This window comes from Drosophila suzukii, chromosome 2R (genome assembly GCF_043229965.1).
Source record: "Drosophila suzukii chromosome 2R, CBGP_Dsuzu_IsoJpt1.0, whole genome shotgun sequence".
NCBI classification, from domain to species: domain Eukaryota; kingdom Metazoa; phylum Arthropoda; class Insecta; order Diptera; family Drosophilidae; genus Drosophila; species Drosophila suzukii.
The window spans coordinates 19304039-19326054 of record NC_092081.1 but is presented as its reverse complement, the minus strand read 5'-3'; the positions used below and the strand labels follow the sequence as shown (position 1 = coordinate 19326054).

General features: G+C 44.8%; 5 protein-coding genes and 2 non-coding genes across 11 annotated transcripts in view; 4 read left to right on the top strand and 3 right to left on the bottom strand.

The window, feature by feature from the left end:
- The window catches only part of LOC108009713 (enolase-phosphatase E1), a 38756-nt gene extending 29866 nt beyond the window's left edge, over window positions 1-8890 (top strand). For 4 of the 5 annotated variants that reach the window (XM_017074270.4, XM_017074271.4, XM_065863736.2 and 1 more), the window contains exons 4-9: window positions 1637-1906; window positions 3928-7053; window positions 7212-7527; window positions 7594-7724; window positions 7787-7972; window positions 8060-8890. In XM_017074270.4, coding sequence (XP_016929759.2) covers window positions 1637-1906; window positions 3928-7053; window positions 7212-7527; window positions 7594-7724; window positions 7787-7972; window positions 8060-8398 — 4368 coding nt within the window. In that variant the 3' untranslated portion in view covers window positions 8399-8890. The remainder of the gene's footprint in view (window positions 1-1636; window positions 1907-3927; window positions 7054-7211; window positions 7528-7593; window positions 7725-7786; window positions 7973-8059) is intronic. The other variant, XM_017074274.4, reaches the window with a different exon arrangement.
- Window positions 8891-8930: 40 nt separating this feature from the next.
- Window positions 8931-9003, bottom strand: TRNAF-GAA (transfer RNA phenylalanine (anticodon GAA)). The gene has a single exon. It is a non-coding gene; the product is annotated as a tRNA-Phe (tRNA).
- A 177-nt stretch (window positions 9004-9180) lies between these two features.
- On the top strand, window positions 9181-9253 carry TRNAF-GAA (transfer RNA phenylalanine (anticodon GAA)). Its single transcript has one exon. It is a non-coding gene; the product is annotated as a tRNA-Phe (tRNA).
- Window positions 9254-9361: 108 nt separating this feature from the next.
- Window positions 9362-21723, bottom strand: Smurf (SMAD specific E3 ubiquitin protein ligase). Its single transcript, XM_036813489.3, has 8 exons — window positions 21160-21723; window positions 20547-20992; window positions 20444-20482; window positions 13772-14008; window positions 11503-13708; window positions 11244-11443; window positions 11021-11184; window positions 9362-10936 (listed from the first exon to the last, which is right to left on the bottom strand). Exons 2-8 carry the CDS (start codon window positions 20599-20601, stop codon window positions 10652-10654), a joined length of 3186 nt encoding a protein of 1061 aa, XP_036669384.2. The 5' UTR covers window positions 20602-20992; window positions 21160-21723; the 3' UTR covers window positions 9362-10651.
- On the top strand, window positions 14251-14819 carry LOC108008100 (uncharacterized). The gene is made up of 2 exons (XM_070994599.1): window positions 14251-14496; window positions 14591-14819. The coding sequence occupies exon 1, from the start codon at window positions 14251-14253 to the stop codon at window positions 14470-14472; it is 222 nt and encodes a 73-aa protein (XP_070850700.1). The 3' UTR covers window positions 14473-14496; window positions 14591-14819.
- LOC108009577 (uncharacterized) lies at window positions 14612-14949 on the top strand. Its single transcript, XM_065863745.2, has one exon. The coding sequence runs from the start codon at window positions 14612-14614 to the stop codon at window positions 14780-14782; it is 171 nt and encodes a 56-aa protein (XP_065719817.2). The 3' UTR covers window positions 14783-14949.
- ND-51L1 (NADH dehydrogenase (ubiquinone) 51 kDa subunit-like 1) lies at window positions 16789-19011 on the bottom strand. The gene has a single exon (XM_017074042.4). The coding sequence runs from the start codon at window positions 18921-18923 to the stop codon at window positions 16818-16820; it is 2106 nt and encodes a 701-aa protein (XP_016929531.2). The 5' UTR covers window positions 18924-19011; the 3' UTR covers window positions 16789-16817.
- Window positions 21724-22016: the final 293 nt, after the last annotated feature.

The following is a 22016-nucleotide window of genomic DNA, read 5'->3' as shown; positions in this document are numbered from 1 at the left end:
GAAATTCAATTTTCGTTTAATTATCAAATTGGTATATAAAGATTATTATTGTGCTTCGGAAATAAAGAACAATGTTATAACTTTTTTAAATGTACCTTAAAATAATACAAATGGTAACAAATATTTCCATCTTATTATTGTATTATAGCCATAACATACAAACCTTTTTTTCTGTGTACAAATGGGATGGTGTTGCCATTAGTAGAGCCGCCCATCAAATGGCTGTTAATCAGAGTAAGTCCGTTGGCATTTCTCCTGGGGAAAGAAAATCTGGGGCCCCCTGGATTGAAGACTGAAGAAGATCGTTGGGAATTGTGGGAGGGAAACGTAAATTTTCTGATGCGTAAACTGGTCCGCCAAGAAGCGGAAAAATAAATGCATTGAAATGCACCTTTTAGCAACAAAACTCGCGTTTTGTATGCAATTTGCTTAACAGAGCAAAACTTTTAGAGCCAATGCAGTCGAAAAGGCCCAACTACACTTTCAAAAAGCCAACAACAAACCAAACTAGCCCAAACAATGCCATATAGTATACACCAATAATAATGGATAACAACAAGTACTGGCGGTAATTTGGATTTTGGCCCCTGCGACTGGATAATTATTGAGTTGGTGGAGCTGGATATCGTTTCCAACGACCTTGATACACTTGAATCAAATATTTTCAATCGATTTCCATTGTTGATTTCTTTGGCAATCCATCTAGAGCTCTGTGGTATTGTTGGCGGTGCTTGAGAAGGGTTTGCCTGATCTTTTCTGAACACTCAAGTGCCCCCACCCACTTAAAGTTAGCCTAGATTATGGACTTTGTCATCTCTTAAGACCCTGCTTATTATAGTTCTGTCACTTGAGGGGACTTTGGGGGTTATCAATTCAAAAGCCACGATCAAAGTTGGATTATGTCAGCCTAGGAAAGTCCCATGTTAGAGGAGATTAAAGTTGTCGCTATAATTGAAAATTGACTTTTCTTCTTGGTTGGTTTTCATTATAATCATCCCTGGGAACTTTACATGATTGGGTTTTTGTTTAAAAGGGAACCTTGCAAGATGATATGCATATGGTGATGACTAAACAATTTGGTAAATTCCTGCCTTGAACCATTAAAATACTTCTGATTCACCATGATTCATATAGTAAATTCCGAGGATGAAACAAATTTTGTTAATGAAAATATGTAGGTTCATAACTAAGTTTTTAAGTACTTTACTACTTTTAAGTATACTTTTTAAGTATATACCTTTCTAATTTAAAAGAAAGACTAATTAAGATAAGCTTGGTTGTTTTGTTCATACAATTTACATAATTATAATAACAAGTTCAAGAACCAGGAGCCAAGATTCTTCAAGATAAGATTAATGTGTGCCATTTCTTAATGAAGTGAAAACAACAAGTTCAATAACCCAAAAACTTGAAATCCTTAAGTGAAGAACGATGATGTATATTCCCACAGACATTTAATTACCGACCCATTCTGCTTGAAAACCCTAATCCATTATTTATCAGACCATTTATATTATTTGACAAAAAAAACCCACCAAAACAAAGAGTAAAACTAATTAACCTGCTTTGCCATATAACACCATTAAAAGCCTATCACGAGGTCTAATTTTTTCTCCACCTCTCTTTTTGGCCACAGAAACCGAATCGCCAGACGGACTATTACGATATCTCGCCACGCCCCTTTGGAGTACCGGCGGGGGCGGGGCCAGCTGCACCGGGGGTTTCGGCGGGATTGGGAGCGGGATCTGGTGCAACGTCCGCGGCGCTGACCAATGGCTTCACACGCTCCAAGGCGATACGGAATGGATCGGGAAATAGTTTGAACGGTGGATTCCAGCCGCAGACGCAGCGCATCAATGTTCCCCACCAGCAGACGCAATTTCTGGCCCACTTCAGCGAATCTGGGGTAAGGAAATCGAAATCTACACAGAAATAAATATTTATATGTGTTTTTTAAGGGGGAAAAATAACACAAGCAAAAGCAGAGGCTTTAAAAGCTTAGAAAACAAATAGCTCTGCCCAGTCTCTGCCGCCACACGCACAATATACGACTTGGTTGCCTGAAAATCCTATTTAGACATCTTATTACTCGTCTTTTTTCAAAGCCTGTAATACCCTAAAATAACAGAAACCCCAGAAGAAATCATCTTTAATGAACTCATCAAAATGATATACAATTTTTTTAGTTTTTGCTCCTCTACGATTTCTTTTCTGTGTATTTGGAGATGAAAGTAAAAGCGACAGAAAACCAATCTCAATTGGCATAACAAGAAGCACTCGAACTCAGGCAAAACAATTTCGCTTTGGCATTGCATAACAAGTTAACAAAACAATTGGCTCTGCTCTGATTTCGGCCAATATCAGTTTTTTTAAAGTTTCGGGAGTCTTACGTGACTTCCAAACAGTAAATGCTTTGCGGCGTTTCTTTTTTTTTTTATTACCACCTCAAGTGGGCAAACTTCAGAACCAGTTCGAAGCCACGCGAACTCCACTTTTTGCTGTTTAATTTACTAATAAAAAAAAAAATAAAAACCTTTGCCACACAAAACCGCAGAAAAAGGCCAAATCGAATTGTGGCAAAACATATTTTACCTTTCACCCGATTGCATTTCATGCTCCACATTTTTATTGTTATTTGCTTAACGTTTTGGCAAACCAACGAACTTTGTTCATAAATCATGTTCGCATTACCAGCCCCTCTTTAAAAATCGTTGTTTATTTTTTAAAGAGTTCGAGATGCAAGTGTGTATTTATTTATATATATATTTTGAAGTAGCTAATATTTACATATAGGTATAGTATTTATTTTACGTTCAACTCATAATTGAAATGTCAGAGCGGAAGCGTTTCACACTCTATTTTGTCTTTCCGTTTTCTCATTTTGCCCACATAAATTTCTCGAGTTAATTGCAGCAATTTGTTGGCCCATTCGGGCGAAAGTGCTGTCTTGATTGATGCCGGCTTAAATATCAAATCAGCTCACGATTAATCGGCCATAATAACAATTGCTAGTGGGCGCTCGAAACTCATTAGTTGGCATTACTTTGGAGATCATGCCTGGTGGTTAACAGACTCATTTTCCCGAGCCATTCTCCACCTGCCATCCATTGCCAATCTCCAATCGTATTCATGGCTCTAACACTTGGCCATGCAAAGAAAAGATTGATGTTTTTGTGTATCAATCAAATTGTATTTAGTGTCTTTTCATATCAATATCTGCCTTAAAGTGTACCAGCTTTCTTAAGATCTTAGGGTATCCAATCTGATGCAATACGATCCTATTCGAATCTTTTTCAAATCAAAATCTATCTTTCATTTTAAAAGATTTAATATAATAATAGAAGATGTATATTCTTTTGAGACTGGGTTCCAGTTTCAAATTTTATTTTACTCTTGTCAATGATTTCAAGTTTCTTAACCCTGTGAAAAATAATACACCGCTTAGGTGCAAAACGATGTTATTTTTCGCCGTGCAACGGATTTGGCAACCTGCTGAGGGGAATCTCCTAACTTTGACAGTTGCGAGGTTGCCTTCACATAAAAATTAAATAAATACGACCGCATAAATTATGGATGAACGGATTGGAGAGGATGGGATGGTGATGGGGGGATAGCATCTGGAAATTTGCACAAAACGCTTTAGACAAATTTGAGAATCACTTGAATGGCATGGCGGTTGAGAAGAGTTCGCACGCAAGACAATCGACAGCAGACGAACCGCAGAGATTGCGGTTCCATGGTTCCATGTCGAAACTGTAACAGTTTCCCATGACGATAGTCGACAGTCGAGGCTGTGAACGAAGACCAGCAGTTGTGGCTTCTTAGGGTATTATTACCAATGTTCCAAAATCTAAAATTCGTAACCTTAACTGTAACAGTAATCTTATAAAATAAACCTTCTAATGCTTCCACATCTTTCTTTCACAGAACGAAAAGCGTCCGGTGACCAGCAGTCGTCCATCTTTTGGCAATGGAGGATTCTCACCCACCAGAACTCGAACCCAAGCCCCCGTTTCGGCTCTTCCGGAGAATCCAGCCACCCCTGCAGCCACACCTTTTAGGCCCCGTAATCGCTATCAACCTGGCAGCTCCACTGCATCCACCACGACCACGACTACTGGCAGTGCGGAGGTCAGCAGTAAGCGGTACAATCGATTTGGCAGCAATAGGGGCAAGTCTACCAGTACCAGCACCACCTCAACCACTCCAAACTCTCCTTCGGAACGTCCCAGTTTTGGAAGAAAGTCTCCCAATCCCAGGCGACCCGTCTTCATCAGTCGCGAAGTTAACGAACCAGTGAGTGTGGTCAGCAAAAGACCCTTTAACTACAGTGGAGCCAGGCTAAAACTGCCGGCCAGACCCACTCCTCGCACCACCAGTACCACCGAAAGTGCCGAGGAAGAGGAGGAGGAGGTGCTGGATGAGGAACAGGAAGATGAGGAGCAGGAGGGCAGCGATGAGCAGTATGAACAGGAGTCCGATGAGGGAACTGAAGAGCACTCCGAGGCCTCCAGCCTAGAGAAGTTACCACTCCAAGAGGAGAACGTAACTCCAGTGACGGTACCCAAGAATGAAGCATCCTTACCTGTAGAATCCAACTCTGAACTCACTACCATTTCCGAAGTGGATCATGAGAGCACCAGCATTACCAGTACAGAAGAAAGTCAAACGGATGTCTCCGAGGTCACCATTGCCGAGATTGAGGTCACCACTCTGCCCCCTAATAATGAGGAGGAGATTGTAGAGGAAGCCACCACCATTGTTCCACAAGAGAACCAGTCCACTGAAGATCTCCATGTGGAAGAGGAAATCGTGACCACTGAAACTCCAGTGGAGAGCACCTCCAAGCAGCAGGAAATTGAGATTCAAAAGGTGGAGGAGAACGTGTCCAAGCCGGAGGAGAACGTGCCCACGCCGGAGGAGAACGTGTCCAAACCGGAGGAGACACAGTCATCCAAACAGGAGGAGCACAGCTCATCCAAATCCGAGAACCAAAGCTTGAACAAGCAAGAGGAGCAATCCGAGTCCCAGTACGATGACGAAGGCGAGGGTGAGGAATACGAGTACGATGATGAGGAGGGTAGTGAGGACTCTACTAGGGAGGTGGAAAACCAGGACTCCAAGGCATCCACACCGAGTGGCGAGCACGAAGACGATCGTGAAATCATATCGGTGGTGACCACCAAGAGCGTGGTCAATGGATCCACGGTACTACCATCTCCAGTTACTCCAGCCTCCAACTCGCTAACCGAAGAGGCGGAAGAAGAGGAGGAGGAGGAGGCATCTCATGCTGATCTTAAATTGGAGACCACCACGCCCATTACCCTGGAAGAGGAGAAGGGCAGCAATGCCACTGAGAACTATGTGGTGGTGGCCTCCATCCAACCCAGTCGTAGCATCAATGGAGCCCGGTTCCTGCCCTTCCCGGCCATTGAGCAGGAGGAGACCAAGCAAACCCTCTCCGAGCTGGAGAGGAAGGTGCACTCCAAGCAGCAGCAGACGCCGGCTCAAAAGCCATCGGAGGGCAGCGAGGAGGTGCAGCCAAGTTCCTCCTCCAGTCAACCGCCAGTGGTTGCCTCCACTGAGAGCATCATCGACAAGCTGGATCGCGTGCAATCGGAGCTCTCCAGTGGCTTGCTCTCGGGCAAGTACCCCATCATCAGCCAGATGGACTCCTCCACGCCAGCAACTAGCACCACTGTGGGAACAGGTGCCGGAAAGTTCGCTCCTCACATTCGGAAGTATCAGCCCAGGACTACATCCCATGCTCCCAGAACCACCAGCAGTGGCAATAAGGTGAAAGTCCACCACTTCGATGATGGGGAAATGGATGAGCTGGCCACCCTGCTTCCTGTGGGCTTTAAAGCAAGGTCAAGCTACAAAAACCGTAAGATTACGACCACCACTTCCACAACAGAAGCTCCTCCAGCCGAGATTTCAAAACCCAAACCAGGACGCAACTCCACCATCAGTCGATCCTTTAAGAGTGGTCAGGTGAGTGTGCAAGATGTGGCCCAGGCGGGACTACTGCCCAAGGGTTACAAGCCGCCCAAGACCACCTCTACGACGACCACTACTGGCAGACCGGAGGAGAGTAGTCCTTCCTCTGATCTGGAGAGCCTCTTTAGCAAAATAAAGTTTGATGAAAACTTGGCTTCACTCCTTCCCAAGGATTACAAATTGAGCAATACTCCCAAGCCGCAGCCGAATACCACCACTTCCAGTCCCTCGAGCACTCCAAGAAATCTCCCAGTTGCCGTGCCTTTCGATGATTTGAGCACTTTCCAGCTGCCTCCTGGTTACAAGGCTCCAGCGGCCAAGGAGGAACCCAAGTTGCCACTCGCAGTAACCCCCATTAAAATAGACAACTTGAAGGATCTTCTACCTCCTGGATTCAAACTTAATGAAACGGAGAGCGATTCCAGCGACGAGATTCCAGCTTCCCTGCTGCCACCTGGCTACAAACCCAAGAAACTGCATCCTGCCTCGACAAGCACCACCTCCACCACAACAACAACAACGGGTAAACCCAAGGCGGTGGTTTCCAGCACCACTGAAGCTACAGCTGCTACGGAACCTGCCGGAGGAAGTGGCTTGAAGGTTGTGTTCCCGAAGGGCTTCCACAAAAGACTGGGTTCCCACCGTCTGACCACACCTCATCCCGCAGGAGAGGGAGGTCCTTCCACTGAATCCTCGAACTCTGGCCCGCAGGTGATGATTAAAAAGGGTCCACCAACCAGAGCCACCACCGAGTTCACCGGCTGGCCAACTCCACCCACCACGCCCCTGTCCATCGACAAGCTAAATGCTCAGACCATCAACTTTGAGGATCTGCTGACCGCCAGTGGAACCAGCAGTACCACGAGCACTACCACCACTTCGACTAGCACCACCACAACGACCACTCCTCGACCCACGAAACCGGGTCACTGCACCGCCGACTGCGATCTGGCCGCCACCATCAAGATCATCGATGGTGTGGCCTGGAAACCGGAGCTCCTGGATCACAACACCTTGGAGTGGAAAAATCTTGCCCATGAGCTGGAGGCACAGGTGGGTTATGTAAAACATATGGGTTAAAGTGGGCTTAGATTGGAAAACTGATTGCTAGTGGAAGCAGCAGGGCAGCCCATGTGAAGCATATGGTTGTGGGATTCTTAATTTGCATCTTTATAATGATGATATAATTATAATATTCTTTCTTTTAACAGCTTAATGACGTCTATTCCGGAGCCCCTCAGCTGAACAAGTGGTACAAAAAGGTGCGCATTGATAGCTTCAGCAAGGGCAGTGTCCTGGTCGACTACTATGTGGAGCTGGCCAACATAACCGAAGATGTGGATACCTTGGAGATCCGACAGCTCTTCCACGATGCCCTCACCAAGCCAGCCACTCCCGTTTTGCCCGACAAGGATGCCCAGGAGAATGAGACAGACAGCGTTTCGGGTCCACAAGAGGAGCAGCTGGTCACGGCCAGCTATCAGATGGGCAAATACATCATCGATCCGGTGGCCACAGATTTCAGTGGTAAATACAGAGTTTAGACTTATGTTTTATGCATTTGATATTAATATGCTTAATTTCCTCCCACAGTCATAGCCAAAAATGTTCACACTAATGTGGAGTTTGCGGAGGAGGATCTGCTCATTCCCCAATGGGCGATTGTGGTGATTGTGATTGGAGTGGGTTCCCTGGTGTTTGTCGTCATCTTCGGGGTCACAGTGGTAGGTTGAATAAATATTTTGAAATTTTCCGACTTTGATATTAATTACTAAACCCATTCCAGTTGCTCAATCGCCAGAAGAGGGCCAAAAAGACGCCTATACCTCTTACAAACGATATGCTAAACGAGCTGAAGGTTAACCATATGGGTGGTGCGGACAACTATGGGGTAGATGACTTTTACAACATTGACGATCCCTGGAATGATACCAAGCAACCTATTAAGCCGAAGGTACCGCAACGTTCCTCTGTAATTATTATAGTAGTTCTTGTGATTTGATCTCTAGAAGGGAGTTTTGGAATTATACCTACTTATTATGTTTTATTTTTCCCCCAGCGCTTCACCAACTCAATGCACGGCAGCAACAGTTCCAACATCTACGACAGCTGGAGATCCACCCGCCATCCGCACTCCAGCGGGGATTACTTCTACGACCAGCAGCCGACCTATTCGCAGAAGGGCGACTCGCTGAAGAGGCCGCAGCTCCACCATGGCAACCACAGTAGCCACAGCCAGTATCCCGCCAATCACCACCACCAGGCGCCGCAGCAGCAGCACCAGCAGGCCTATGGACACCAGTATCCGGATGCCTTCGCCGATGCCCACCAGATGTATAGCTATAACAACCACGCGAGTCGGACGCGCTACTCCCGCGACTATGATCCCGATTTTTGAGCGGGCTATCTTGACTGGACTGGACTGGATGATCCAGATGATCCATCCTTATCCGTGCACTAGCTTTAGTAACTTGCGAACGATTTTGAGTTGTAACTTAATAGCGTAAAGATTCGTAGTTGTAATGCTGCTATAATTTATCGTACTGCCTGCTGGCTTGGCTCAAAAGTCGGACACTTTTCAGTAACCACAGCCAGCCGTAGCTAAACTATATTTAAGCTATCTACTTTTGTATACTTAATGGAGCTGCTATATCTGGATGCCTTACACTTCCACTTAATATACGTATGAAGGAAATGTTTCGTAATAGAACGTTGGGGCATGCACCCCGGAAAATAAATAGTCATGCACTCTTAGTTAATCCTAGTTGTAATGTAAAACTAGATACACTACAATATATACTTTGTATTATTTAAAGTACTGGCGGCTTGCTATAATACTAATGATGTCTGAGACTAGACAGAAAATAAAAATCTATATACAAACAGATAATTGTTTCTTTAAGTTAAAAAAAAGAAAATAAAAAAGTAATTGCCGAAACCCGGGATTGAACCGGGGACCTTTAGATCTTCAGTCTAACGCTCTCCCAACTGAGCTATTTCGGCAGTTGGAATTGTTGCGGCAAGAGCCGGTTTTCACACCACCAATGGTTGGAGTCTAATTGGAATAAATTTGAGTCAGTGTTGTATAATGAAAACTGGGCTTAGCGAAGACACCTACCAAAACATTTAATTAACGCGTACACTAACACTAGCAGCATGTTTGACACGTAAACCGCATCTGCCGAAATAGCTCAGTTGGGAGAGCGTTAGACTGAAGATCTAAAGGTCCCCGGTTCAATCCCGGGTTTCGGCAATAACTTTTTTATTGTTTTAAATATTATTTTATGAGACTCAAACTAAATATTTAAACGCCTTGCCTCCCCGAACCAAAGTCCAGCTACACCCAGTTAAATAAAACATCTCTATTTTAAGGCTCATTTATTTTAAATCCCTTTTGGTTAATGGAGCAAAGTCCTTTTCAATGTGCGCAGGATTACTGCCTTAGAATCCTTAGTCATTTGATTCCTAGATCTCGCTAAAGCTAAAGAGTTAACGATCGATTTGTGTTGTATTTTGGGAGGGTTACTTCTATCTGCTTAAATTCAAGGTTTGAATCCTCGTTCTTAATAAAAAATCAATAGATCTCACATATGCACTACATTTTGGGGGTATTTAGGGGATTTTGGGAATGGGTGGTCGGTTGAGGGTTCTTAAATATCTACCAATTGTTTCGATTTAATTAAAGTCAGATAAAATTTTCACTAATATCACCTTCTAGAAATTTGTCCAATTCGTTTTCATTAAAAACTGATGTAAATACATATGTATATGAAGTTTGATCCTTAAGCTTTGATTCTGGCGATGGGGCAATAAATAAAATGAAGATAAACATAAAATGTAATTTAAATAATTTGCATTTATTTAAAAATTAAAAAATAACTATTTTGATAATTGAGTAATTTTTCAAGTGCTTTGTTTTGCTCTCTTATTTTTCATATCTTTTTTGGGTAGGCAATCCTTTCGCTCACATACTTATAAAATATGCAAGCGAAAGTGTCGATGAGTGTGTGTGGGTGTGTGTTTAAGGACGATTTAAACAATAATTAAAAACTTAGCAGTGAGTTCGATTGGGTTTTATAAATGTACAAAATGTAATTAATAAACATCAAAAATGTACTAAACTAAACAAAAGCACGAAAAATTGCCGGTCCAATGCCTACAATTAAAAATTTAGTTATGCCTAATTATCAACTATGATATATGTATAATCTTGTATAATTGTATGTATAATTGGTTTCGTAATATTTTAAACTACAATTTATAACACGCGCCACGACGTAAACAAACAAAGGCCAGGATAGATATATATATGTATATGTCTATGAAAGTGTATATATTCATATATATATGCACTTGGTAACTATGTATACGATGAGTCAGTACATACTCGCTAAATAATTAAATTTTTAACTGCAAAATGCGCAGCACACAAGATTAAACAGCGCTGCGGGAGCAGTTCATCAACAAACAAATAAAAATAAAAACTTATCATCTTCTTGACCAGGGTCAGTACAATTTTGATTTCAAATCGCCTTGATATATGTTTCTTTATAATGGTGTATTATTATGAATATATTTAAAGGTGTCTATGTATATGCATATGCGTGGATCGGGTGAGGGTCACAGTGTCGCTCCATCCATCTTCTGGTCCCTACTCCACGGCGAAGCCGCAGGTCTCCTCAACGGCCTGCGTCAGCTTGTCGCAGAGCAGCTGGTACGTCTCGTAGGGCGGCAAATCGATCCGGTTAAAGCAGGTGTGCGCCTTGGGCAGGTTCTGCGTGGGCACGTCGGCAGTCAGGTGAATGGTGAACAGTCGCGGGCCCACCGCTCCCGTGGATCCTTGCAGCGCTCGGAATCCTTGCAGCGGCACTCGCGACGATCCCGTCACAAACTGCAGCAGGCGGGCTCTCATCTCAGAGCTATAAGACTCGACCACCTGGAAGAGATTACAACGAAATTTAGTTATCATTTAATAATGATTAATCATAGATTAGTAGATCATTTGGATTAGTCTACACACCTGCCAGAACCACAACACCTGCGTCGTTTCGTTCGTACAGTGCTTCAGTCTCGTATTGTTCCGCCAGTCGTTGACATCGATGCTGGAGATGCCGCCAATGACCAATTCCAGTTCGCGTTCATCAAACGGTCGTAAGAGATGGCTGGGTATAAGCTCACAAAATCCTGGAAAATATAATCTCTTTAGATATTTGTTTAAAACGTTAGCTAATTCCAATACCAACCTTTCTGCAAAGCCAAAAACTGCTGTTCGATGCCGCGCATGAATCGATAGTTTACATAGAGCTTGACATACTCCCGCTTGTTCTCCTCCGTCACAGCGATTGAGGCACCTCCGGGCTTCAATTCGTGCACCACCAGAGCACCAAAGCTATTGTTCTCCACACTGAATGTCGACTCGATGATGCCGCTGATGTTGCTCTCCCTAAAAATAATCAATCATTAAATAACTTATTAAGGAAGCATAAAAGTCATCAAACTCACAGCATCCAGGTAAGGCTGCGATGCAGGTCCGGATCCACGCCCTCAATATCACCAAGCGTAATCGGTTTGTTCAACAGCTGCTTGTAGAAGGGTGTGGTGAAGCCGCCGTCCAGACAGTGACCATGGAACACGGCAATGCCCAGGGTGCGTCCCACGAAATGGAAATAGGACAGGTGATCGGGATTCACTCCAGAGTCCGGATTGATCTGCAGCGTGTAGTGGTCATCCCGACTGTACTGGAATAGGCCGTACTGGGGGTTCAGCATCTCGCGGGAGAGCAGGTGGAGCCACTCGCGTGCCACGCCTCCATAGTCCAGGCCCTCCTCGCCCTTAAACTTAACCATCAGACGCTTTCGCATGTCCTTGGCCCGCATTTTCATAATCAGTCTATAGCTCTCCTCGAAAATCTCGTTGCGCGACACCTCCAAGCGGCAGTGTCCGGATTGCGGTTGCATCGTTTGCAACTCGGTGCGCAGAGCTCGCAGCTTGCCCACCAAATCGCGGCGATACTTGGGCAGGAGGTCGGCGCCCTCGAGCAATCCCTGCGGCAGATCCGGAACAATGCGATGGGGCGGGTTTGTTGTGGTTGTGGTCGTCGTTGTAGTTGCGTTGTTCGCTGGTGCTGGCTGGGCTGGAACGGCTGCTGTGGCCGAAGGTGTGGCCGGGGCAGGAGTAGCTGCTGGCGGAGCAGGTGTGCCTGCACTCGCAGCAGCCGGCGGGGGCACGGCTCCCCGTCTAATCATCTGCAAAATACTGCCACTTAGCCGGGGATCCGTGAACTGTGTGGTTCGATTGTTGTGGTCCACAAAGTAAACCCTTCCCGAGGCCGTCTTCCGCTGCTCCCAGCCACTTGGCAATGGTCCGATCGCATCCAGCGTCAGATGCTGGGTGTCAAAGTCACGGGGTATCCGTGGATCGTGCCACGTAGAAACGCCCGTGGGTATGTGATAGAAGTACACCTGGCCCTGTTGTGTGGTCCTCATTTCATAGCCCGGCGGCAGATCCAGAAATGGACGAGCTGCCTGATTGGCAGCGGCAATGGCTGCCGAGGCGTACCGCTGGCCAGATCCTCCACCGCCGCCGCCCGACGTGCCCCCGTTTCTAGTTCCCCGCGAGGATCGCCGTCTCGTGGAGGACTCCTCGCCCTGTTGCCGCGAACTACGACGCTGGGAACGCTGACCGGGTGTGGCTGCTGTGTAGGATCTACTACCTCCACTTGGTGTGCTGTTTGCATTGGGGCTGTGCACATTTCCATTGGACGAGGGAGTTACCGAAGCTGGTGGCGATGTATTTGGGGTCGGCGGACTCTGACTGTGCCTGGGAGGAGTGGTCGTCGTTGAAGTTGGCGACGTCGTTGTGGCATCCTCCTGCGTCCACCCGTTGCTAGCACTTTGGGGCTGCGCTGCCTGGCCACTTCCGTTTGCGCTGCCGCTGCCATTCTGAGCATTCCCATTCACATAGTTCTGCTGACCCGTAGGAGATGTGGGCGTGGCCTCTGGCTGGGCATGGCCATTCGTTTGGTGCTTTGGCGTTTTCACATGATTGTCGTTGCTGTGCAGGCGAACCGACGCCGATGTCGTGCTGCTGGTGGGCGTAGCCGGTTCGTTTGACTGACGCTGCTCCAAAGTGCGACCTCCCGACGAGGATGAGGAGTTCGATGAGGAATTCTTCTTGCCGGGCGTTGTTGTGGCCGAAACAGGCGTGGTTGGGCTGGTGTTCTCCTTGCCCACGCTGGACAGGATCTCCGTGGAGTGCCTGCGTTCGTCCGAGGCCGTCACAGCCAAGTCGCGACTGCGATGGCCGTTGTTCATCAGATTCGTGCAAGTTGTGGAGCGCGTTGGTCCAGCCGGCGCCTGTCGATCACCGCTGTTGCCATTGTGTGTGTTGTGGCGTTGATGCGGAGAAGTGGCCTGGCTGCTCCCTCCCACCACTCCTGGATGCCTGGGCCTGTCCCACTGCGTGGACTTAGTCGCATGGTTCACATAGTAAATGCGTCCATTGTCCGTGCGACGCTCTTCCCAGCCCTCCGGCAAACTGTCCTCCGAAGAATCATCTTCCGAGGGTCCACGCACATCGCCACTGGGTCCAACAATGGCCAGGGGATTGCCACTACTGGGTCCATCCTTGGAGAGCAACGAAATTATGATTTGACCGCGCACCAGCTCATCGTCATCCGGCGAAAGTTTGCCCAGATCCAAGCGTTGAACTGCAGGTAGGGTATGTTATTAGTTTAAATATACGGAACATATTAGCAACAAGATTATCTTACAGCCAGCTCCTTTGAGGCTCTGGATGTTGAATGCAGGTATCCTCACACATCCCAGAAATCCACTGCCCTTGTGGATCTTTCGCTGATTCCAAACGGTTATCGTGATTGCATCGCCAATGCCCAGAAACAAATCGTAGTGTGCATTCCATTTGGGATCCAAGGAGGACTTGCTTATCTCCGTCGAGTACACTTGGCCAGTTCCATCCACCTGAACCTTAGCAAAGGGATCGGGTAGACCTGCAAAGAAAAATATATATGCAAATTAGCAAAGCCAATCAGACAAAGCATTATAGTATTTTCTATTGTCAACTATTATTACGGATAATGAATATGTGGAAAATAGGTCTATTTAACACTGTAAATTACAGATAATGTGTTAAATAGGATATGTAAACCATTATTGGACACGAAATATACTACAAATATATACCTATTTAAAGGTAAACGAATATTCTTGACTGGTTTAGTTTGAATCCACCATGGAAGGTTTCAAGTTACTAGTTCTTTTGGTGCTGCTGATAATACCCCAATTTTATTCAACTTCAAACGGATACAGCCATCGGCACCCTGGATTTGCCCAGCGCTTGCAGATTAAACCAGGCTGCTTGCAGGTGCCTCAGAAATACACCGAAGCTCCAACTCCAACGCCGACTATAATCTTTTCTTCATTGGAGGAGGTCAGCGAAGCAGAAGCAGATTAATCGTACTAGAGTTCCCCGCCGAGTGTGAGTTCCCTGATTGGTTTTAGCTTATCAGTTTCCGTCTGTGAAGCCCCTGTTCTAAGATGAGGCCTATATAAACGCGGTCATTTCATGAGAGATCATCATACTGAAAATTGCAATGTCTTCTTCGTGGATTCACCTGCTGGGACTGCTGGCTCTGTTCCTTTTCGTCAACTTGGCTACAGGAGAACCCTTCCCCTTCGACGAGAGGCGCCATAGAGGATGGAATCCACGTCCAGGATCAATGCCGCAGATTCCCACCACCCCACCATTTAATCCGTATGGATAGGGCGACACAAAAATAAATATAGCTATCTCAATTTGAATCCCAAATACTTTATTGAAGGAAGAAAGTCGCAGATTCCCACCACCAACCTTTTAATCCGTATGGTTAAACCCATAGTCTAACAAAAATATGTGTATATAAACACCCAAAATAAAAATATCCAACATATTTTCATTTTTTCTGAACTTTTTAAATGTCCCCATGTATTATGTGGAAATAGTTTTACTATATTTAGAGCTCGACTGACAATCAAAAGGGGGAACTCTTCATTTGGGACCCAGACCCAGACCCACTCCACTCTTTGATTTTTAGTGTAAGGGCAAGAAATGTCAATTAAATCTGAACAATGCTTCAATAAAAATGTTTACATCCCGTCGAGCGCTAAATGTGAATGCGGTCAAGTGTCATTAGTCAGAATATAGAGATATGGTAACAGACATATATACTAAGCAGTAGTGGAGGAATGAAATCTATCCTCCAATCTCCGCTATCGCTTATGCTTATCGTCTTAGACGGCCATTGATAATGCCTGGAATCTTGACAAATTAAGCGCTCGGCATTCCGGCTGAATTAAACAATTAAGAACCATATTGAGCCGTAGACGATGATTTATGCGTACCTGAACCGACCAGACTCAACCAGTCCAGTCCCTCCAAGTCTGACGGCCTGTGAGTCATACATATAACCCGGTAGATATCACAACTAAGTTTTTTCGCACTCCCATATTTGTATCTACATATAGGTAACTAACTATCTATATCCATTCGTGAATCGCTATCTCAAGGCTGACGACGCTGTTGTCATGGCTAGGGCCATGCTGAAGCACAGCAAGAGCATGAACAGGCTGGAACATCAGCTGGTGAGGATGGGATTCCATACTATCAACCATCAACCCGTTTTACTGACTTGGCCAGGTAATTCGAGTAGGCCACATTGCGACGTCTTCGCTGTCGTCGCCGGGCAGCTGTTGATTGATTTTATGCAAGAGAGAACATACAAAGAACAGCAGGGGAAGAGAATAAAGGTAGGTAGACAGCAAACAGCTAAGGAACACTCTATATATGGAAGTAAAAGGTGTGTTTGAAAGAAATGTGCTCAAACTTCCTCTGCAGTGCATTTAAAAAAGAGTTCTTTTCTACCTAACAAGAATCTGTTTTGTAAATCTTAAAGTTCTATTAGAAAACCAAGAAAACTAACGATACTTACATGAAGTATAGTAAGTGCCCTAAGAATTTATTGATTTTAATACTATCTGTACCAATTTTACAGAATTATAATATTTATAAGTTCTATTCAAAAAACTAAGAAAACTAACCGTATCTATAAATCATAGATAACCTTATAAAATCTATTGGTTTCTCCACTATCTGTACTTATTCCGCTAGGAATAAGGTCAAGTCACTTTATAAATTGTCAAAACGACAAAATATTTTAATTCGTGCCGAGTACCAAAACAAATATATTAGAACAAAGTATTATGAAAAAGTCGGAACCGACTTTAATCTTATATGATTTCATAATAACTGCTAGTGTAAACTGAAACAAAAACTCTGGGGGATGTATAAATGTGTCAGGGGAACTAGATTGTTAAAAAAAAAACTGGAAGATTATAAACAATTTGAGAAACACCAGATTCCCCCTAGTATACTTTAGAATAACTACATATGTACTACAAGCGATAAATGAACCCGACAGATTGCATAACCCAACATCAGACACCAGCTATAGTTCCTCACTCTCTTCATGGATGAGCTGCCTGAAAAGTGAGAAAGAAGAATGAAGAAAGCCCGCTTTTGGGCCAATATGGCTGCAAATACAACCCCCTTTGGCTTAACGCTACGTGGCACAATTTCGTGGCCCAGTCGACAAGGCGAGGAAGTTAACGACTGGCTGCACTTTCACTCGGACGGAAGCCGGCAGTCAGAGACGGTAGTCAGCGGAGCTTGAAGTCAGCCTCATGCCACATGCCACATGCCACTGCTGGAGGATAGGAACTCGACACAAAAGAGTACATATTAGTCACCGCATTGGGCATGCTTTATTCTTGGCAAGGAGCCACCGTTTGACAAGGGAAGCGCTCGGCGGCGGCGGCTTCAGCGGCTGCCTGCTCATCGGCCTCCCGCTTCCTGATCCTCGCCTCGATGAGCGGACGGAAGTGACGAATGAGTCCTTGGGGCGGCCAGGCGGCACCATCGCCCAGGGCACAAATGGTATGGCCCTCGATCTGCTTGGTCAGCTCCCACAGCATATCAATCTCTCCGATCTGCGCCCGTCCAGTCACGAATCTCTGCATGATCATGTTCACCCAGTGAAGACCCTCGCGACATGGAGTGCACTGGCCGCAGCTCTCGTGCTTGTAGAAGGCCGACAAGCGGGCAATGGCCTTGATTATATCCGTATCCTTGTTCATCACAATTACGGCACCGGTTCCTAAGGACGAACGCACTGCCATTAGTCCATCATAGTCGTGGATTGCAGTATTGGCATCTTCTTGGTTTATACAGGGAGTCGAGGAGCCACCCGGAATTATGGCCAGGAGATTGTCCCACCCACCAATCACTCCTCCAGCATGGCGTTCAATTAGTTCCTTCGTAGGAATAGATAGCTCCTCCTCGACGGTGCAGGGATTGCAGACGTGTCCGGAGATGTTGAACAACTTGGTGCCGGAATTGCGGGTACGTCCAAAGCTGGCAAACCACTTGCCACCTCGCCGGCAAATTGTTGGGGCGACTGCCACCGTTTCCACATTGGTTACCGTGGAGGGACAGCCAAAGACACCGATATCCGCCGGAAATGGAGGCTTGTTCCGCGGTTTTCCCGCCTTGCCCTCCACGGATTCGATCAGCGAGGTCTCCTCACCACAAACATAGGCTCCAGCTCCACGTTGCACATAGAGATCGAACTCGAAGCCGGAGCCACAGGCATTCTTGCCCAAGTAACCCGCCTTGTAGGCCTCTATGATGGCATACTGCAGATTACAGGCCTCGTTGTAGAACTCGCCACGTATGTAAATAAATCCGGCATTGGCACCCATTGCCTTTCCCGCGATGAGGCATCCCTCGATTAGCTTGTGCGGATCGTGGCGCATTATCTCACGATCCTTGCAAGTGCCCGGTTCGCCTTCATCCGCGTTGACCAGCAGAAACTTGGGCCTGCCATCGGGCGGCCTGTGCATGAATGACCACTTGAGTCCACTGGGGAAACCGGCTCCACCGCGTCCACGCAGTCCGGAAGTCTTTATCTCGTTCACTATCCACTTATCACCCTTTTCGAGGATCTCCTTGGTCTTGTACCAATCTCCTCGCTTCATGGCTGCCTTCAAACGCCAGTCGTGGCGTCCATACAAATTGGTAAAGATGCGGTCAGCATCGGCAAGTGGGCCAAAAGTGGTTTTCGTCTGGGGTGGCGGAGTTCCAGGCGGCGGTCCTTTGGGTGGAGGAGGCTTAGGAGGCGGGGAAGAACCTCCTTTGGGTGGAGGAGAATCACCCTTTGGTGGAGCACCGCTCTTCGGAGGAGGGGAGCCTCCAGTGGCAGGTCCTTTAGGGGGAGTTGGTTCCTTTGCTTGCAGAATCGTAGACTTCCTTTCGATCTGCACACCTTTCATATTCATCTCAATCAAGTTCACATCTATAAATTCACTTCTCTGCCCATCTACTTTCTCCTCCAGTGGAGATTTCTTTCTTTTAGTGATATCCTTCAGCCTCTTCAGCATTTTGGCTTCCATTTCCCTTTTTTCGTCTGGATCAAGTTCTTTTTCGACATTCTCATTGATGGGAAATTTCGTTGTGGGCGGCAATTTCTCAGTGGGAAATTTTGGACATTCTGTCTTGGTAGGTTTATAAATTTCCCTCTTGGCTACGCGCTGCTCAGCCGATAGTAAATCGTCGTTATCAGTATTGATTAGCTTTTCTTCGCTCAAAGTATAAGATATTTTGGTTTGAATTGAGCTTTCAGTGTAATATGGAACGTTTTTCTTTACATCTTCTAGGCTAGAAGTTCCAAAAATGTTCAACAGCTTCTTATCAGCGACTTGTAAGGCATCTTGAAACTTCTTTACTTCCGATAAGCTTCTATGACCTCGAAACAGTCGTAAAGAAATCTTGTAGGCACCAAAAACCCGGCGATTCAGTAGAAAAGATATCATATTTTCTATAAATTTCTATATCCGGCTGCTCTGAATACTATTTTGAGTGTGTAGTATGTCGTTAATAATGAAAGGAAACTCCTAAGCTTACTATGTCAAAGATTTTTGATGAAGAGATATGAAAAACCCATTATGCAGCGTTTATTAGTCACAATTGTGTAGTTTATGGCCCAACCGATCTATTTATAACTTGGTAAATGTACGAAAAATCCAAGCTTGGACTTTCCCATTGATGACGGTACGCGGCGGTGGGTATAATTCGAATCTAATCAACAAGAATCGATAAAATGTGAAGAACTATATATATATATGGGGAGGAAAAGCAAATACTGAATAACTGTGCCGTATTCTATACTCATGGAACTTGGACATTAGCATTAATATGCCAATCAATATGGAAGTGACACCAGCCATAGGCCATAGACCCCTTTTTTGGGCACCCAAAGATCCCCCATTGGAATCCCGCGGATATGGTACATCATATATCGTACAGCTAGCATTTTTTAGGGCAGCACATTGGGCAATGCGTGGCGCGTGATTTAAGTGCAGCCGAGTGTAAAAAATGGACAAGAAGTGGAAAAAAGCAAATAATAAATCACCAATACAGGCAGAGAAAAACCATGCCGTGTGTGCTTGTGGGCGAATGCGAGCGAGTGAGCCGCAATGAAAGCAAATTAGTAATAATCACTTTTGTTATATCTAAACAAAATATGGAAAAAGAGCTCAGATATGGCACCACTCACACTCACCCACTTGACTTGATGAGTGCGAAGGGAGCGGTGATGTGTGTGGGGCCCGCCCCTTTTCCGCAATTTGTATAAAAATGAAAGTAGACAAAAGGAAGTGCTAATTTTAGCGATACCTCATATGCATAGATAAATGCGAAGAAGCAGAGGCAGTAGCACAAATAAAACAAAACTTTAATTTGCCTCAAAAAGTGTGTTATGATTGGAAGGCTAAACAGGTGCGTAATTGATGGTTCTTAAAAGAAAACATACAAAACTTTGCTGAATGTGGAGCAGGAAACTGCTTGAAATTCCCCCTAACTAACCAAAAGTGAGTCAATCAATTAACCCCAGTCAGGTGAACGAAGTTTCCCAAATATTTATCGTAATCAGGGAAATTAAGTGATTATGGCCCACTATACATGGTATTTGCTGGAAAACTAGTTAATTATCTAATAAAATCAGTACTTTTATAATAAAATATACCTAATACAATAATAAACTGTTTAACATGTTATAAATCGTCAAAAAATATGGATTTTGTTTTGGAAATATTTAATATATCAAAAAATAATCAATACATTACGGTCCCTAGTAAGAATTCCAAGGTTTTTGTTGGACAAACCTAAACCAAATCATTAAAAACAAAAAATGGAAATGGATTTTGGTGTCTAACAATGTAGTTAAATAGAACCCAAAATAAGATATTAATTTGTTTTATAACTAAGATTTTTTGGAAATGTTTTCCCGACATACTTATAATTCTAGAATCGATTGATTTCCAAAAATACTCACGAAATAAATCCTTGCGGGCCAAATTTCTAGCACACAATACTGTAAAAAAAGGGCAATATATTAGAGGGAATTACTCCGAGTTATTTATGAAGGGCGGACTTACTCGTTATTCGAACTTTGTGTGTACCATTGCGACGTGGGTAATCCAATTTATTCATAATTTCCGACTTTTAATTGATATTGTTTGGTTTGTATAAAAATAAATGGATTTATTTTGTATATTGATTATTTATACGTAGCGGGCATGTTTATTGGTGTTGTTGCTGCTGTTGTTGTTGTTGAAGTGGTGAACGGAGAGCGAAGAAGAGGGAGGTGAAGGAGAGGAAGCAGCGGAGGAGGAGGAGGAGCAGGTGAGGGCGGTGAGAGGTAATTTCATTGCCGAAGGTAACTGCAGTTGTTGTTGTTGTTACTGCTGTTGCGGTAGCCTTGACGGTTGCAATTGTTGTAGTTTTTGCGCTTGTGGCTGTGTGTCATGGCACACGCACATAGATGTATATATATTATTAATAATAACACCGATTTGCCGTTTCTTTTCTTTTCTTTAACAAACTGCAATCAAAGATAACAAATAGAAATGGGTATTATTAGCGAGTTCGGCCAAGATAGTGTATGTATTTCCCCGCCCCGAGTGCAAAAACCCAGCCCAAAAGCGAAGGTGTTTGTATGTAGGTAAGAAATCTTGCAGGTAGTAGGCAAAATATTCACGAAAAACTCACCCGAAATTGTTTTGCCACCGTTGTTGTTGTTGTTGTTTATGCGATTGTTGTTGCTGCTGCTGCTGCTGCACCTCACACGCACATGTCTCGCTCACTCTCTCACGCACACACACACAGACGCAGCGCACGCATGCTGCAGGGGAGAGCGGGAGCTGTTGCGGGGGATCTGTCTCCCTCTCTCTCTCTCTCTCTGTGTATCTCTCTATTATTTCACAAATTGCATTAAATGAAATATTAATTAACTTTAATTTAGTCGCTGCTCCAGTATGGGTGCCACTATTTACTCGCACTCGCACTAGTATTTCCTTTTGCTCTATGTAGCTGTGTGCGCGAGTGTGTGGTGTGGTACTAGAATTTGCAATAATAACCAGCGGAGGCGCAGTTCTGTGGCTCTGGTTCACCGGAAGTCGGCCGAAAACTCTGCGAACGACGCACGCCCACGCTTGCACGGCCACGGAACGGTTGAAAGTACGCGATTTGTAGTGTCGCGGCGCGCTATTGTTTTACGGATTCCCCTAAAAATTTAGCTACTTCGAACGCCATTTTTATTAGTGGTGGGCAAGTCTGGATTAGTGTGACCGCGTAGTTATCGATAACAGGCTCCCCAATATTTTGGTATATTTACGGTTTTGGATTTTACAAATATACCAAAAAATTACAAACGGTCATGCTAAACAGCCACTGTTAAATTTGTACTTCAGTTTAAGTGAACTGTTAACCCGTTTTTAACCGCTTTTCAAAAAATAGTTCTGAAACCGTTTTAGTCTATCTGATTTTTAACGGCAATACAATACGAATTGCACTTTTAAATATCCAAAAACGTAGAGTTTAGTTAAAACAGTCTATCTTTTTATATT

Excerpts from the sequence above, each read along its gene's own strand:
- LOC108009577 (XM_065863745.2), top strand. The coding sequence starts at position 14,612 with ATGTCTTCTTCGTGGATTCACCTGCTGGGACTGCTGGCTCTGTTCCTT.
- LOC108008100 (XM_070994599.1), top strand. The coding sequence starts at position 14,251 with ATGGAAGGTTTCAAGTTACTAGTTCTTTTGGTGCTGCTGATAATACCC.
- Smurf (XM_036813489.3), bottom strand. The coding sequence starts at position 20,601 with ATGAATAAATTGGATTACCCACGTCGCAATGGTACACACAAAGTTCGA. Across the intron at positions 14,009-20,443 it reads GGCCCGCAAGGATTTATTTC|GTCTACCCGATCCCTTTGCT; the intron begins GTGAGTATTTTT and ends TTTTCTTTGCAG. Across the intron at positions 13,709-13,771 it reads GAGCCTCAAAGGAGCTGGCT|TTCAACGCTTGGATCTGGGC; the intron begins GTAAGATAATCT and ends CCCTACCTGCAG.
- ND-51L1 (XM_017074042.4), bottom strand. The coding sequence starts at position 18,923 with ATGATATCTTTTCTACTGAATCGCCGGGTTTTTGGTGCCTACAAGATT.